Source organism: Musca domestica, unplaced genomic scaffold, assembly GCF_030504385.1.
Source record: "Musca domestica strain aabys unplaced genomic scaffold, Musca_domestica.polishedcontigs.V.1.1 1, whole genome shotgun sequence".
NCBI lineage: Eukaryota > Metazoa > Arthropoda > Insecta > Diptera > Muscidae > Musca > Musca domestica.
In genome coordinates, this window is record NW_026712114.1 from 13,478,437 (window position 1) to 13,496,399 (window position 17,963).

A 17,963-nucleotide genomic window follows, 5' to 3' on the forward strand; every position below is an offset into this window, starting at 1 on the left:
GAGTTTATCATTTCGATGGGTTTCGAAGAGAACAAAATTCATTTTCCCATGCTCACTCGCTCTTAGAGGAAATGGATGGAATACATTCCAATTGGAGAAATTCTTATTTTCAAACTGTTCTAACAGGTAGATTAGCGTGGTAAAGGACACGACAAAGGTTGGAAGAAAATATGCAGCACGGGAGAACGATGATGATAATGGCGTTTGTTGTTGCACGGCAGTCGCCGTCGTTCGTCATCGTGGTTTGTGCGAATGGTGGTTGTTCTCCTGAAAACACCACATCAACAGGCATAACTCTTATTTCAAAAGAGCAAACAACCTGCTGCGATGGTCGTGTGTGATAACTCTGATGGGTTATGACTTCGTCTCCACCTGAAGAGGAGAGTGTGAGAGAGAGAGAGAGAGAGCGTCAAAAGCAACAGTCAAATGGAATGTTGTGAGTGCATGCCGTAATGAGAGGAATAATAAGCAACAGTCCCGAAGGCAGTCAGGCGAATGCAAGAGCCACATGGATACAACAGGAAAATACAAACGCACACACACATACACTGATATGCTTACACGACGATGGCCAGAGGAAACACAAAACGAATGTAGGAATATGGCATGTCATCGTCGTTGCCGTCGTCGTGTACGATTCTCAACTTCGATGTGTTGTAGTATATTCAACAGATTCATAAAAATACGATAACAACAACACACAGGAGGTAAAGGAGAAGAACAAGAGCAGTAACAGCAACAGCCGAGGCAACAATTCCAACATGATTTTGCTGTTTGCATGCGATGACGATGATGATGATGATGAATGCGACGAGCAAACCAAGAAGGAACGACGAAACATTTCTGTGCTGTTTTGGGGTGAGTGAATGTTTTGGGTGGATTGTGGACTCGAATGAGTGTGTGTGTGCGTTACGGCGTGTGTGAGCACGCAGTTGCCCAATGCGTCGACGCAGGCACCAGCAACAGATTGAAAGCATTAACAAGTAGTCCAAAACACCACACAATGAGGATAATGATGATGGAAGAACCCGATGATGATGATGCCGCTGCCACCAATGACACCTTCATTGCAGGCGACGTTGACTGCGCCGTTGGCATCGATGATGGCACAAATACTCCGAATAAAAAAATAGGTATATTACCTTAGAATGCCAGTCGTTCTTACTTCAGTCTTCGTACAGTCTTTGCTTTAACCCGTTCCAAATTCTGTCCGCCGCCGTTTTGCTCTATATTACACAATACAACAACAACAACTACTACAATAACAGTAATAATTTGAACCATAATCATTAGAACAAAAGAAAATACCAACAACAACTGCAGCAATACCACAATCATTCTTTAATAGCAATAGCAACAACCACCATAATTTCAAATAAACAAATATTTAAGCTAAAACAAAAAAAAAAAGAAAAAAACAACAACAAAGTCGAAATAGAGTCTCAAAAAAACAATTGGAATTCTTGTGGATAAAAATAACAACAACAATTTAGCAAACAATTGTGAAATTGAATTCGAGAGAATAACAACAAAAAAATAGGTAACAAAAACAAAAGAAAAAAAACAAGATATTCAAAAATCTAACAGTGTTGGCCAAGGCGAGAGAGAGCGAGCGTGTTAGCGTTTTATGTTTTGGCAGTGAAGTTGTGGTCTTTTCAAGTGGCTGCAGAGAAAGTCCCAGAGAAAGAGAGAGCGGAAAGCAGCATAACCTCATTATTACGGTGTTTTGATGTCCAAACGACATCATCATCATCACCACCATTATTGAGCACAGGCTTCATTGACTTCAACTTCTCGTTGGCCAAAAGTCCCAAAAGAAGTCATGCTAACTGGCAGCAAACCTTGCCGCAGCAGTCACAGCAACAGTCATCATCAACGTCGTTGTCTTTGAGGCAGCAAATCCTCCCCCTACACTCTTCGTTTCGAAAAAGTTGTACCACTCCATAAAGGCCGCGTGCTCTTTCTCTCAATAACCATTACCACCACCACCACCACCGTTGCCGCTGTTCACTGTTGCTCGCTCATAATAATCGTCATCATCGTCAGTATATTTTGAGCCTCCTCACGCGTCCACATTTTCCAACCACACACACACACACTCTCACTCACAGCCAAAACGAAACGACAACGAAAAATCAAAGTTGAGCTTAACGTTCAATTCGAATACGGCAGTAATAGCAACAGCAACACACCGGTACCGTACCGTTTAGTTAGTTAGTCAGTCAGTCGTCGTCGTTGTTGTCAGTCGTTGTCTCGTCTCTCACACGCAAAAACCAATCAGCCAACCAACCAACCAACCAACCAGCCAGCCAGCCATTCGGCCAACAAACCAATCAACAATACACCTTTACCACCTATTCCTATTTACCGTCATCATCATATACGCTGCTACCACCACTACCAATGCTAGAACTATTATGTTTTTTGTGTTACCAATAAACGCGCGTTAACAGCACCAACAACAACAAAGTCAACATCATCAAAAACGATTTTTACTCTATTCTAGACCTTAGAAGAGAAGTTTTTCACACTTGGCTTTTCATTTCCGAAATCTCATTCTTATAAATCACAACGTACGTTTATGTCGTCGCTGATAACAAATCGTCGTCTCTAATACGCAAACAAAAGAATTAAACAAAAATAAATAAAAAACATACATATTTTAATTGAAATTCAATAAATAAACAAAATTAGAAAAAAGGAAAAATATTTTAAAATTCAATACGCGAAATTAAAATATTTTTTTAACGGCGCCCTAGAAAAGATCTTAAAAACTGGCAAACTTTCATCTAAAAAAAGAAATAAATTAAATTTCCTTACTGTGAGCTGTGCGTAACAATCAACATTCAAAATACCAAAAATACAAATTTCAATTTTTTTTTAATTTTTATTATTTTCGTCTGAATTATTTTTTTTTTTTTTGTTTTACAAGACATTCACCTCTAATTTCTTGTTTTATCCCCCCAAAAAAATACCCAAGAAAAAAAAAACAAATAAAATACAAAAAAGTGCAATTCATAACTGAGTGTATGTGTGTGTGAGTCTTCTCCAAATTGTATGTGTAAGCTTGTATTTGTGTTATTGAATAAATATACAAAAACAAAAAAAACCCAAACCCGGCTTCAAAGAAGCAAAAGCAGCAGAAGGGTTTGTTTGTTGGTGTCAATTAAATGATTTTAAAGAAATTCCCTCCCCCCCAAAAAAAGTATAACGAAAACAGGTTTTTTGTTGTTATTGTACAACAAAACCACCACTTGAGAGTTAACAACAAAAAAAAGTAATTACACATCGCATATAAGAAAAAAGAGAGAATATACAACAACAAGAAAATTGAATTCCTACACTTGTTACACGTCTTCGCACGTCCAGTCCATAGGCAATTGTGTTGGTAATGTTTTGAAATCCCTCAATTATTACTTCTCTCGCCTTCAGGCATAGAACTTTTCCTAAAACTCTCCTCTTTATGTTCTTAGCAAATTTCCTGACGTCTCTCAAAATCAAGAAATTTGCATTACTTCCTATCTCAAATAGTCTCTCGATATCCTTCTGTATTGTAGTCATAATAACTATTCAAAGTATAAAATTTAGTTTTCAAAATATCTTCTCTTTTGCCAAATCTCTCATTGGAGGAATTGGCATTAGCTTCTACCACAATCTTGCCAAGAAAACTATAATTTTTATTTATAATAGAGAAAATACCGCTTGAAATCCTTTTGAGAAGTCTTTTTCATACATTTTTTAAGAGGAAATGAAGCATTAAATATATTTTTAGTTTTCAAAATACGCATTACAAATTTTGAAAATATGTCATATTTAAGTTTTCATATATATAACATTATTTCTTGAAACTTTTACTACTTATTAGAAGCTAACTAAACAAACATTTGTCAAAATAACGAATAAAAGCATTTGCGACACATTTTATGTTCAAAATATCTAAAGACCTTTATTCGCTGTAAGTTCTTCCAGAAAAATTATGCATTCACTAAAAAGGGTATAATTTATTGAATAAAAAAAAAAAAATACCCTGAATAGCAGTATAATGTTGGTCAATTCATAAATTTTTTCATACATTTTTTAAGAGGAAATGAAGCATTGAATATATTTTTAGTTTTCAAAATATGCATTGCAAATTTTTAAAATATGTCATATTTAAGTTTTCATATATATAACATTATTTCTTGAAACTTTTACGACTTATTAGAAGCTAACTAAACAAACATTTGTCAAAATAACGAATAAAAGCATTTGCGACACATTTTATGTTCAAAATATCAGCAATTTTTCTAAAGACCTTTATTCGCTGTAAGTTCTTCCAGAAAAATTATGCATTCACTAAAAAGGGTATAATTTATTGAATTAAAAAAAAAATTACCCTGAATAGCAGTATAATGTTGGTCAATTCTACTCGTAATAGGAATGAGTTAATATCGTTGATGTAGGAAAAAGATTCTAAAGGAATATTATGATAAATATTATATAGAAAAAAATTATTTTTGAAAAAACGTTGTATCTTAATATGGAGAATATTATGTTAAAATATTAAGAGTACAACAAATGTTTTCCGAAAAATATTAAATAACAATATTTCTCACACATTTTATATTCAAAAATTTATGAATTAAAAAAAATACATTTGAACAATTAAAAAACTTTGAAATACTTAAATAAAAAATATTTTTAGTAAAATTGGGTCGTTTTGAAGAAATTTTAAATTTCTAATCTATAAAATATGAAATGAAAAATCTGACATTTATAAAATTTTTCATTTGTCATTTTCCCATATCAATCCAAACATCTGGGTCCACATATACGTTAACAATTTCTTTTCTTTATAAAATATTAACGAAAAAGTAAATTATTTTTAAATATTCCTTAAGGAATATTATGATAAAAATTATAAAGAAAAAAAATTCGAAAATCGTTGAGTAAATATCTTAATATGGAGAACACAAAAAAATATTAATATTCCAAATGTTTTTCAAAATAAAAAAAAATTTAATAAAAATATTTCTCACACTTTTTATATTCCAAAATTATTGAATTAAAAAAATACATTTGAAAAATCAATTCAATCAAATTTTTAAATATTTAAATAAAAAAAATATTTTTAGAAAAATAGGGACGTTTTGAAGAATCTGATCTTCATAAAATTATTTTTCACTAAGATTTTATAGAGAAAAAAATTTAAATTTCCTATTCTATAAAAATATGAAACGAAAGAACTGATCATTATAATATTTTTCATTTGCCATTTTCCCAAACATCTGGGGTATATGTTGACCCAGATTTTTTATTTCATATTTTTATAGAATAGGAATTTGACAATTAAAAATGTTTTTCTTTATAAAATATTAACGAAAAAGGATTTTTTAATATTCCTTAAGGAATTTCTTAATAAAAATTATATAGAAAAAAATTCTTTTCGAAAATCTCAATATGGAGAATTTTGTGTTAAAATATTGAGAGTCCAACAAATGTTTTTCAAAAAAAATTTTGAATAAAAATATTTCTCACACTTTTTATATTCAAAAATTTATGAATTAAAAAATATATTTGAAAAATCAATTCGATCAAATTTTGAAATACTTAATATTATATATTTTTAAAAAAATTGGGATGTTTTAAAGAATCTGATCTTTATAAAATAATTTTTAGCTAATATTTTATAAGGAAAAAAATCTCAATTTTCAAATTCCTATTCTATAAAAATATCAAATAGAAAAATCTGATCTTTATAAAATTTTTTATTTGCCATTTTCTAGGGCATATGTTGACCCGCAAAATTATTTTATTATTATTTTTTTTTAAATACTCCTTTAACTTTCTTATTATTGAGAATATTTCATTGGCTGATGTTGTTGGGGTTCCGGTAAAATCAATTAAAAAAATTAATACATTGAGTTTTAATTAAAAAATTAAACATTTTTAAACATTTTTACAGAAAAAAATATATACAATTTTTTGTAATAAGGCGTATAATATTGGCCAATATTGTTGGTCTTTATATTACCCGTAAATATCTTAATATGGAGAATATTATTTTAAAATAATATGAGTCCAATAAATATAATTCAAAAAAATTTGAATAAAAATATTTCTCACACTTTTTATATTAAATAAAATATGAATTACAAAAAATACATTTGAAAAGTCAATTCAATTAAATTTTGGAATACTTAAATAAAAACAAAATATTTTTAGAAAGATAGGAACGTTTTGAAGAAGTTGCAAATTCCTATTCTATAAAAATATGAAATGAAAAATCTGACCTATACAATTTTTCATTTGCCATTGTCCCATATCAATTTTTTTCTTTACAAAATATTAGAGAAAAAGTATTTTTTTCTAATACATCTTTTACTTTCTTATTATTGAGAATATTTCATTGGCTGATGCTGTTGGGGTTTCGTTTTGAATCAATTATCAATCACTATTTCAATTTTTCATATTATTTCGGAAAATAGAAAAATGAATTGAGTTTTAACAGAAAAAATTTAAATTTAAAATTTAAATTGTTTTTCTCTTTAAAATATTACCGAAAATATATATAATTTTTTATAATAATGCGTATAAATTGACCAATATTGTTGGAATTCTTAAGAAATATATCGGAAATCAATTTGATAAATTTTTTTAAAAATCAAATGTGAATATATTTTCCAATAAATAGGAACTATTTTTTTTTACCCTGGTAAACATTACCATCGTTCTCCACTAATAAACAAACGTTGTTTTTATATAAAACAACAATAAAGGGATAAGCCTGACCATTCTGCAACAACGAATTATTTATAGTAATTCAAAATCTTCATTCTATAAGATTTTAAAATTTAAATTATTTCAGTAAAAAATATTTTATTTGATATTGTTTTTTTTTTATAAAAAGTAAATATTCCACATTTTTAAACAACTGAGTTGTTTGTTCCCCATAACAATTCGAAAATTATATCAAATAATGTATTCACCAAAAGAAGCTGTCAAAAACTTAAATTTTTGTATCTTTAAAATATTAAAAATAAAAATATATCGGATTGTCAATACATTTGAAAATCAATTTGATAAAATTTCTGAAAAATCAAATGGGAATATATTTCCCAAAAAAAAAAAATCGGAATTATTATAATAAATTCCATAATTTCTTTTAATAGAGAACATTGCGTTAAATGATGTAGTTGGTGTTGTTTCTGAATTAGTTGAAGATCAATTCGCAATTTTGAAATCAATATTTTCAAAAAAAAAAAAAAAAAAAAAAAAAAAAGAATAAATAAATAAATAAAAGTATAAAAATAGTTTGCAAAATAAAAATGGTGAAACTATTTCGTTACATTAAAATGTGATCGAATTGACTTTAAAATTGATTTTTTGGAGGAAAGAGTATTTTTAGTACCGTTTTAATTAAATAAATCCCATTAATAGAGGATTTTGATATTTTGATATATTTTTCTTTTCAAAGAAGAAGCATCATATAAAAGCCTTGCTAAAACATTTCTTTAAAAATCTATTCTTATTTTTCAAACGAGCAATTGCACATGAATTGAGGGCAATACCTCTTATTTCGTGGTTAATACTTTTTGTAGAAATAACTTACACATATATTTTTTCGTTCCGTTTAAAATCCGTTAAAAGTTCTGTTAAAATCTTCAAAATACCGAATGTAGCCGTAATATTAGGGTCTATACTACGACATATTCAATATTCAAATGCGAAACTTGAAAAAAAAAATTGGTGAATAATGTAGCTAAAATCATCAAAATGCCGAAGATCGGGAGGTACCACTATATGGGCGCTATACGAAGACGTGGACCTACACAGACAATTTTCTGTCGTAGGCTGTAGTATCCATTACGAACTTCTACTACCAAGTTTGAAATAATTCCGGGGAATAATGTCGCTTAATTTACCAAAATACCAAAAAGTAAGGAGGTACCATTATATAGGGGCCATACCAAAACGTGGACCTACATGACCCATTTTCAATACCAAAAGTCCTGCAGACATCCTGTTTTTAAGCATTTTTATAACCTACACCACTAGGTGGTCAGGGTATTATGTCTTGGTGCATTTGTTTGTAACAGGCAAAAGGAAACGAGGTAGACCCATAGTCCCTTTAGATGATCTGCATAGAATCACATTCTGAGTCGATTTATGCATGTCCTTCCGTCCGTCTGTCCATGTATTTTTGAAAACAAAGTACAGTTCGCATTTATTGTCCTATCCAGATAAAATTTTGCACAAATCATTTGTTTGGCCCAAGGACGAACCCTTCAATTGGAGATAATCGGTAAAAATTTAGATATAGCTCCCATATATATCTTCGTCCGATTTGCCTTTTATTGTGCACCAAACGTGTAATATCAGTCCGAATAGTATGGAATTTTGCACGTAAGTTCAGATTGGACCTGAAAATAAGTGTGCCAAATTTGATCAAAATCGGTTCAGATATAGCTATAGCTCCCATATATATTGTTTATCCGATTTGTTATTTTTGTCCTCCTCAGCCGTAATATGGACTCTGTAACAACAATATTTGGGGAAATATATCAAATACAGCTCAGAAATACCTTTGCTAAAGTTTATCGAGATCGGATCAGGTTTGGATATAGCTCCCATATATAACTTCGTCCGATTTACCTTTTATTGTGCACCAAATGTCTAATATTTGCCCAAATGGGATGGAATTTGGCACATACGACCGATTTGAGTCTAGAAGCTAGTATGTCAAATTTGGTGAAAATCAGTTCAGATATAGCTGTAGCTCCCATATATACTGTTCATCCGATATGTCATATTTGTTACCCACAGCCGTAATATACACTCCGTAACAACGATATTCAGGGAAATATATCAAATACAGCTCAGAAATATCTTTGCCAAATTTTATTGAGATCGGTTCCGATTTGGGTATAGCTCCCATATATAATTTTATACGATTTCAAATTAATTGTGCACCAAATGAGCAATACAAGTCCGAATTTAAAAGATACAAAGGCTTCGCCATATTTAGTCCTTTGAACTTTAAATTAGAGTTATAATCATAGCGTGTATGATTTAATTCTCCCATAAAAACTTTTAATTGTTATGCGCAGCTCTACTAAATTAGCAAAGTGGTGTAGGGTATCACAAAGTCGGCCCCGCCCGACTTTAAGACTTTCTTTACTGGTTTGACATACATAAACCACCATTACATAAAATAGTTTTTATTATTTTTTTATAATTTTTAACATTTCTGTACTTCAATAACATATTTGTTTTTCAAACAAAAATATTACCAACAAATTTCCTTCTTTTCCTGACTTAGTCATTTAATCACTTTTCAAAAACATTTTTTAATATTTAATATATATTTTATTTTTAGACAACCTTGTCCGAAACATGTGTTTTTTTCTTCAAAATTCCTTTTCAACTCTTAACAATTTTTTGCGCTTTTGGCTCTTCTTCTGGGTCATTTATCTTGCTTATTGTTTTGAGGCTCGTTTGTGGCTTATTGGCCTAAGATTTGTGTCTTAGAAAACCAAAAAAAAAAGCAAGACATATAACCGGGCCTAAAATAATTACTTGCCAAAGAAACATAAATGACTAAACCTACTTGCTGCCGAACAAAACAAAACTTGCAGGTTAGATGAAATTTCAGATGGCGGCATGGCAAGAATAAGAGGAACAAGAAGAAATACAACAAACAAACAAAAAATATAAAAAAATTATTGACAACGTGCAAACCTCAATAATACGAATAGCTGACAAAAAAGAAGAAGACAAGCAAAATCACCAACACCCCAGTCAGACAACCAACCAGCCAGTCAAAGGGAACGAAATTCAAGCCATAAGCCAGTCTGTGAACTAATATGCCGGCCGCAGCTAGCCAGGCAAGTAAATCAACAGAAAAAAGCAAAAGTTCGTTGATACCTTAGAATGAATGACTGGCTGGTTGGTTGGCTGGCGGGCGGGCGGATTTTGCTGGCTGAATAATTGTTTGTAAGCCTTAGAAGTTGAGGGGGACGAAGTAGAGACACTCGAATAAAGGCCATGCAAAAGATAAAACAAAAAGAAGAAATTAAGAATAAACGAAAAATAAAAACACAAGAAAATAAGAATTACACTTGAAAACAGCCCAACCAAAATCGACGAAATGAAAATACTCTTTAGCATGTCATGGAATGTGTGTGTGTATGTGTGCGGCCCAAAGAACCGGCATAAAAGTAATTATCCACACAACAAACAAAAAAGAAAAAAAAAAACAGCAAAAACCCCAAGTAGAGTCAAAAGGGAGCGAATAAATACCACTTGTCCGAAGGCCTTTACGAAGCAGCCAAGTAAAGGAAGAGTTGAAACACGTTTAGGCTCGAATCAGAAGACACAGAAAATAAAAAAAAAAAAAAAAATAACAAAAGTATTAAGCCGTACACATTTTGCTGAATTTGTTGATGTTGTTTGTGTAATTCTTCTTTAGACCAAGCAGCAAACAAACACACACACATATTCACTCGCTCGCTCGCACACTCATACATTCCTAAACATGGAACAAAAACATGGTACCTGACCGCCACAAGCCAGTCGCCTCAAACCGAGCCATAAACCAAAGGTAGTCTTAGTCCAATAAGAAAATGTTAATACAAAACGCAAGAGAAAAGATAGGCCGCATATTTTTGTTGTTATTTTTTCGTTTCGAAAAGAAGCCACGAAAGAGTCCAAAAGAAGGGGTAGAGACCAAGAAAATGAGTAAGAACGCAAAAATACCTCAAAAAAATCATCATCATTTAAAGGCAGCAACATCATCATCATCATCGGCATTATTATGGCCCAAACTTAATGGCCATTGTTAAAACCAAAAATAGTTTCATTCTTATGAATTCACAACTAAGTCGTCGGTAACAGTAACAACAACAACAAACAGCCTCTTGTTCTCGCTATTGGGCCTAGTATGTTTTTTAAGTTAAGGTCTGGCGGCCGAATGGTTTTGTAATTATTTACAGAAAACGAAACTGGGCAAAAATCAAGACTTACCCATACATAGGCAGCTAGGCTCACACACACGTGCTTCTATGAAATTCTTCTTCTCTTTTACGCTTGCTTCTCTACAATTTTTCAAAGTCATTAACAAAAAAAAAAAAATCCAACCACCATATAAAATAAAATAACAAAAAAAAAAAAACTCACACGAGTTGAACATTTATTTCTTACGAATCATAATTATTATAAACAAAAACAACAATAATAAAATAAATTATTAAATTTTATATATTTGGTGTTTACCTTTCACAAGTCCAGCCATCGAGTAATCATGGCCTTTTGTGTGTTTTACAACAAGTGATTTTTAATAAAAAAAAAAACTAAAAAAAAATACCAAACAAAAGAACCAAAAATAACTACCCACCAAAGAAAAAACAAATCATTAACACCAAGTTAAAACTACGACAACAATTACTTTATAACAAAAAAACAAACCTGTGTAACATAATTATTAAAATCATAAACGTTGATTTTCTATAATTTGTCTTTTTGTAATCTCTTTTTTTTCTAGAAATCAAAACTAATTTTTCCCAACGTCTAAAACGAAAAAAAAAAAAATAATAATAACTCTTGTGTGAACTCTTCAAAAAGCTAAAGAATAAAAATTCACGTCTCTTTAAAAATTTAAGAGCAGCTTTAAAATCACGAAAAAAAATATTAAATAAAGATATCACTGAGAAATCTACGCTTAACAATCAATCTTCAAACCAAAACCTACGCATATCCGCTGACTAAAACTTAATTGGTAAATTTCGAAACTTTTAAATTTCATTCGATTTTTTTTTTATTAAAAATTAAAGCTTATTTTAGATTTTTGTTTTGATTTTCACAATTGATTTAATTACAAATTATTATCCTTTCTTATCCTTCTGTCTTATTTTATATCAAAAAAAATATTTTAATTATTTTTATTTTTTTAATTACAAATTACTATCCTTTCTTATCCTTCTGTCTTATTTTATATATATAAAAAAAAATATTTTAATTATTTTTATTTTTTAATTACAAATTATTATTCTTTCTTATCCTTCTGTCTTATTTAATTATTAAAAAAATACTTTAATTATTTTTATTTTTTATCTAAATTATTATAATCTATGAAGGGGACAAAATAAAGATTGATTTTTTATTGGTTTTATTTGTAAGGGCCTGGTTACATTTTTTGTTTAGAATATTTTTTCTTTTGAATACTTTTCCATTCATATGGTGGATTGTTATACCCTTCACCTTTGTAAGACCTCAATAAATAATCATTCTAGTCACCATAAAGTACATCTATTCATTGGCAGTGTAAAACTCCACACCCCAATTTCAAACCAAAATCCGTTGGATTTTTAAATTCCATGGTATTTGACTGTAGATGTTCTCCTCTTCCAATATATGCCCCCACGGTACACCTTGATTTTTTGCATTTGAAAAGGTCGAATTGTCGGTATAGTCACTGGGGATATTTAGAGGCTTTCGTTCCATTTTCCAACCAAATCCGATTTTAAAATTTTGGGTTCTTTATAAAATATACTAAATTTAGGTCCGCTCCTATAAAGTACGTTTATTCATTGGCAGTGTAAAACTCCACACTCCAATTTCAAACCAAAATCCGTTGGAATTTGGAAATTCCATGGTATTTGACTGTAGATGTTCTCCTCTTAAAAATTTCCAATATATGTCCCCACGGTACACCTTGATTTTTTTGCATTTGAAAAGGTCGAATTGTCGGTCACTGTCACTGGCGATATTTAGAGGCTTTCGTGTCATTTTCCAACCAAATCCGATTTTAAAATTTTGGGTTCTTTATAAAATATATATAATTTAGGTCCGCTACCGATCTTCGGATTTTTTTTTAAGAGTTTTAATCTTGCATTTCGATCTCTTAATGGATAAACAGCTCTCAAAAAATATTCAATGTGGGGCCACTTTTTGGTATAATTTAATCATTTCGATTTTTTTGTAGGCAAATATTCAAGACCGGTCGCATAGATATCCCCCCTCACCCCATTTTACTATACCTCCTGATTTCATCCAGATTTCCAACCAAAGCAGCTTGTCAATTTTCAAATAAATTTCTCTATAATTAGATTTGCTGCTCGCAAAAGGTATTAATTTTAGGTCCGCCTATTCGTATAATCCCATAAAACTGTTTCTCCGAATTTTCGTTTTTTAATCTTTCGAAGTCAATCAGTTTTAATCTTACATTTCGAGCTCGTAGCATGTTAAAAGATCTCAAAAAATATTCAATGTGGGCCACGTTTTGTTATAACCGTATCTGTCGATTTTTCGTTTTTTTTTTTTTTAACTTTTAGTCCGAATTTTCCACCAAATCAGGTGTATAAAAATTGGCACTTGTTGGTTAGAAAGGGTTCTTATGTTTCCTTTGCCCTAAGGTGTAGGGCATTAAAAGTTCGGCCCGGCCGAAATTAATTTTTTTAATTGTTTTTTGATTACCTTGTTTCGTTTTAAATCTGTTCGTTCAGTTGTTTTTAAGAGTTTTTTCTTTTAGTTATCCCTTTTTATATTGTAATATTTTTTTTCCCACAAAAGAACAATTTTCAAAATTTTATAAAAATCCAATTTCTTTGTTTAACTCTTGTAGAACAACTCTTCAGAGAATCTCTTCTGCGTAATTTCGAAAAAAAAAACTTTCAAGTGGTATTTAATCCCATTTGGTCCAAACCAAACCATCACATCCTATATCCAAAACCAAACTTTTCCTTTCCTCTGAATCAAAATTTCATAAACGACATTTATACGAATTATAAGAAAAAGAATTACAACAAATCGTTGCTTGGCCATTAGCGAAGAAAAATTTAGGAGAATTAAAAAAAAAAATATATATAGGACAATTTTGAAAAAAAAAGAAAATTCTTTGACAGAGAGTAGAAAGAAGGAAACAAAGAGTTAATATTTTGCCAAAAACAAAAAGTTAAAGACAGAGATTGTGCAATATATATTTATAGCTGGAAGATATATAGTAGAAACCAAAACCAAGGTTGTTGTTATCCAAAGAAAATACAAAATAATTTTAACAAATTAAATCCCTCACAAAGGCAATTATCGTAAAACAAAAACAAGCAAAGGTTGTTGAGAGCGTTTTTAAAATACAGTAATCAAACAGATTTTAACTAACGCCCGCCCGCCCCCTTACACCCACATACATTTTACCTTAAGAAAGAAGAAAGCCAAAAACCCAGAAGAAATCTCCAGGCAATTTTTAGCAATCTTAAAACAAAGCAAGAAATCAAGAATTCAATATTCAAAAAAGCAGAAAAAAAAAACCAAGTCAATTGATGTTACATTCAGAAAAATAAACTATACAAATATTATACATAAAATTATATACATTTGTAGAATATATACATATTTTTAATATTTATATATATATAAATAGAGAAATAACAAGAGCGAGAGCGAGAGAAGAAGAAGTTAGAAGAAAACATAACATTTTAATCCTTGATAGTTAGTCAAAAAGACTTTTGTGAAATATTTCATTCAAACTCAGAAAACAAAAAAAAAACTTAAATAAAAATTGAAAAATAGTTCAATATCAAAGTAGCAAAAAATAAAAATAAAATAAAATTATATAGAAGAAAAATTTTGTTATTAGCATAAATGAAAGTAAAATAAGAAGAAGGATATCAAAGGTAATATTAAATACAAAGTCAAAGGTTTGGCAATATTTTTTGTATAGAAAAAGAATTGCTGCAAACCACATCAAATTTGACTCAAGAGTACGCGTTTTGACAATCAATACAAAATTAGCGTGAACATATTATTAAATATACATTTTTAAATATAATCTCAATCGTATACATAACATAGCATATAGAATTTTCAATTCGAAAAAACATACTTTTTTCCGATTCCCTATTACGAATCGAAGCTGCAATCATCTACACAAAACCCCAAAACAATCAATCTCTGTGTGATTTAAATTTATATAACCTAAAAAAAATTAAAATCTGATCAGCAATCAATCCAATATCCTCTTACTCTGGACAATCTCTTTCTACATTTTTTCTACAAGAATAGAAAATAAATAAAACCAAAAGTGATCACCTTCTTTTTGTCTTACTTCTACAAAAAAAAAAAAAAAAAAAAATACCAATCTAAGGATAATATCCCATCAAAGCAAAACCTCTTGGACAATCTTTCTACAATTTAAATATTTCATAAAACCCCCAATTTTATATCTCGACAATCTATATACTTGTCTTTTACTCTAGTATTTATATACTCTATATATATATAAATAAAATAAAACTTTTAAACATATAAATATACATTAGCAACAATCAGCATATCTAGCAGAACTTTTATTGCACAAAAATCGGAAGAAAAAAAAAACAATCAATATCCCCATTTTTGACAATCCTTTTTAGCAAAACAAGTTTCTAAGCCACCTCTTTTTCGTATATATAAATATTTATATTCAGAAAAAAAAAAAACAAACTAATCACAGTGTTTCAATATATTTACCTTTAATTGTAGAATTTATCTTAGCAGAAAACAACAGCAAACTATAGAAAACAAATCAAAAGAACAAAACCAAAAAACTATTAAAAGAAAGAAAACCTAATCAAAACTCTGCAATCAAAACGAAAACAGAATAAAAAGCAACAATTTGTTCCATATCACTTCATATTCATACATATAAAAAAGAATTGGCTAGCACATACATATTTACATAGTCAAAAAATATAGAAAAAAAAAAAACAACAACAAAACAACAAAAGTTCCACATTAGAACACATTGTTTCCTGTCTATCCTGACCTTTGCAATAACTTAAACTCCACACCCCCCTCAACAACAAAATACCACCAATCGACGTGCAAATCAAATAAAAAGTCAGCAAAAGTTTAAAAAACAAAATCACAAAGAAAAAAAATAAACTTCAAAAAAATCTCAGTGATCCTAAAAAAATCCACCAACAACTAGCAGAACAGCAACAACAAATATTTACATCTTGCATCGAGTTTCAATTTCCAATTGAAAACAAGACAAAAAGCTAAGCTCATCATCTTCCAGCTTTTCTTCAACACCAACAACTTCGCCTGCAAAACGATTATAATGGTAAGAGAGAGTTGCTTTTTTTTATCAATGAAGTTTTGAAAAAAAATTGTGAATTTTATATAGGCTTAGGAGCATATTAATATAAGTCAGTAGAACTAAGCAGAAAATTATTGGAACATTTCTTTGTAAAGGGAATTGAAAACATATTGGGATTTACCAAAATTTTCAAAAATACAAAAAAAAAAAAAGAATATTCAGGAGAAGGTTCTGCCAGTAAGAAAGGCCGAAAGTCGGGCGGGGCCGTCTGTATGATACCCTACACCACTATGCGTATTTAGTAGAGTCCACGTAACAAAAAAGTTTGTATTGGGGATTTATGTGAAGTAGATCATACCAACTATGAACCAAATAGCATTGCTGTATGGTGCATGATATGACTTCAATAAGGATTATATTGGATATATATTCATTGGAGCAATAGATATACCGGGCCGAGTTTCACCAAATGGTAAAATTCGGTTGAATATGACAAAATCTATTCGATTTGGGCTGATAATACTTATATATCGATCATCATAATACTTATAGAGCGAGGATATAAAAATATCAGAACCGATGTTGATAAAATTTGGCAGAAATATTTTCGAGAAGTATCTGATATCCGGTATCAAAGTGGAGTGCATATTATGCGACTTTAACACCAAATCGGATGAAACATGCACATGGGAGCTATAGCTATATCTGAAGCGATTTTCATCAAAATTTGATTTCAGCTTTTAGGCTGAATTCCCTGGGAAGTGCCAAAAATTCAGTCCATTTGGGCTGTTATAAGCCATTTGGTGCTCAAAAAACCTAAAATCGGATAAAACTATATATATCGGAGCTATATCCAAATCTGAACCGATCTTGACAAAATTTTAAAAACTTATTTCTGATACGGATCTGTATATCGGTTACCGAATAATATTGTTGTGAAGTGCACATTACTGCATGTGAGGGACTTAGAACCCCAAATCGGATTACACATATCCAGGGTGAGACAAAAAACCAGCAACAAAGTCAAACGCCATAATTTTTACAATTTTTTTTTTAAATTTTATTGAATGAAAGCAAAAAATGTCGGAAATAGCATCAAATTTTGGAATAAGTTTAGATTTGTTCGAATTGATCACCTTTGGCACGAATTATGGCCTTCAAACGGCCAATGAAACCGTCACATGCTGCCCGAATGTTGCTCTGCGGTATTTTGGCCCATTCCCGGCGAAACACTTGCTTGAGGTGATTGGCACTTTGGTATTTTTTGTGCCAACTTTGCTTTCCAAAATACTCCAGACACAATAGTCCAACGGATTGGTATTCTTGGGTGGCGCGAGCAGAGTGCGATGGTGTTGATTCCTGTTGAAAAGTTCAAGGTCTGCGGCCAACATGTTTGCCTGCCCAAGGCTTAAATACACCCTCCAGAATATTTTCGCGATAATATTCGGCAGTTATTCTGATGCCACGGTCGATTAATATGAGCGGAGAGCGACCATCGGCTGATATGGCGGCCCACATTATCACCATGACCGGCGCTTGAGTTCTGGTGGCCAACCGAAGGTTCACATTTTCAGTTCACCTCTTTGGCAAGTAAATACGATCATTTTGTATCTTTACAAACTGCTGGACAACGAATGTTTTCTCTTCGGAGAAAACTCAAATCGGCAGTTCACCACTTTCGGCCAAGCTCTCTTTGAGCCTATTTTCTTTCATTTGCGGTGTAAGTTCTTGCGCTTTTTAGAATTTCAATGACTTTACCCCGAGCTCATTTTTCAATATATGCCGAATGGAATATTGCGATATGTTCAGCTCACGAGCCATTTTTCGCATACAATATAATGAGCTGTAACTAAACAATATAATGAGCTGTAACTGGAATAATTTTAACAGCTGTCGGACGACTGGCTTA

At 30.8% G+C, this 17,963-nt stretch overlaps 1 protein-coding gene across 18 annotated transcripts in view; it reads left to right on the top strand.

Moving 5' to 3' along the window:
* The window catches only part of LOC101889073 (polypyrimidine tract-binding protein 2-like), a 420,192-nt gene that overhangs the window by 169,652 nt on the left and 232,577 nt on the right, over positions 1–17,963 (top strand). For 2 of the 18 annotated variants that reach the window (XM_059119326.1, XM_059119336.1), the window contains exons 1-3: positions 2,813–2,828; positions 11,522–11,755; positions 13,601–16,078. The exons of 9 other annotated variants lie outside the window; for them this stretch is intronic. In XM_059119326.1, the coding sequence (XP_058975309.1) occupies positions 16,076–16,078 (3 nt within the window). In that variant the 5' untranslated portion in view covers positions 2,813–2,828; positions 11,522–11,755; positions 13,601–16,075. Of the gene's footprint in view, positions 1–1,160; positions 1,541–1,568; positions 2,829–11,521; positions 11,756–13,600; positions 16,079–17,963 lie in introns of those variants that run through there. 7 more of the 18 variants (XM_059119280.1, XM_059119287.1, XM_059119285.1 and 4 more) reach the window with 7 other exon arrangements.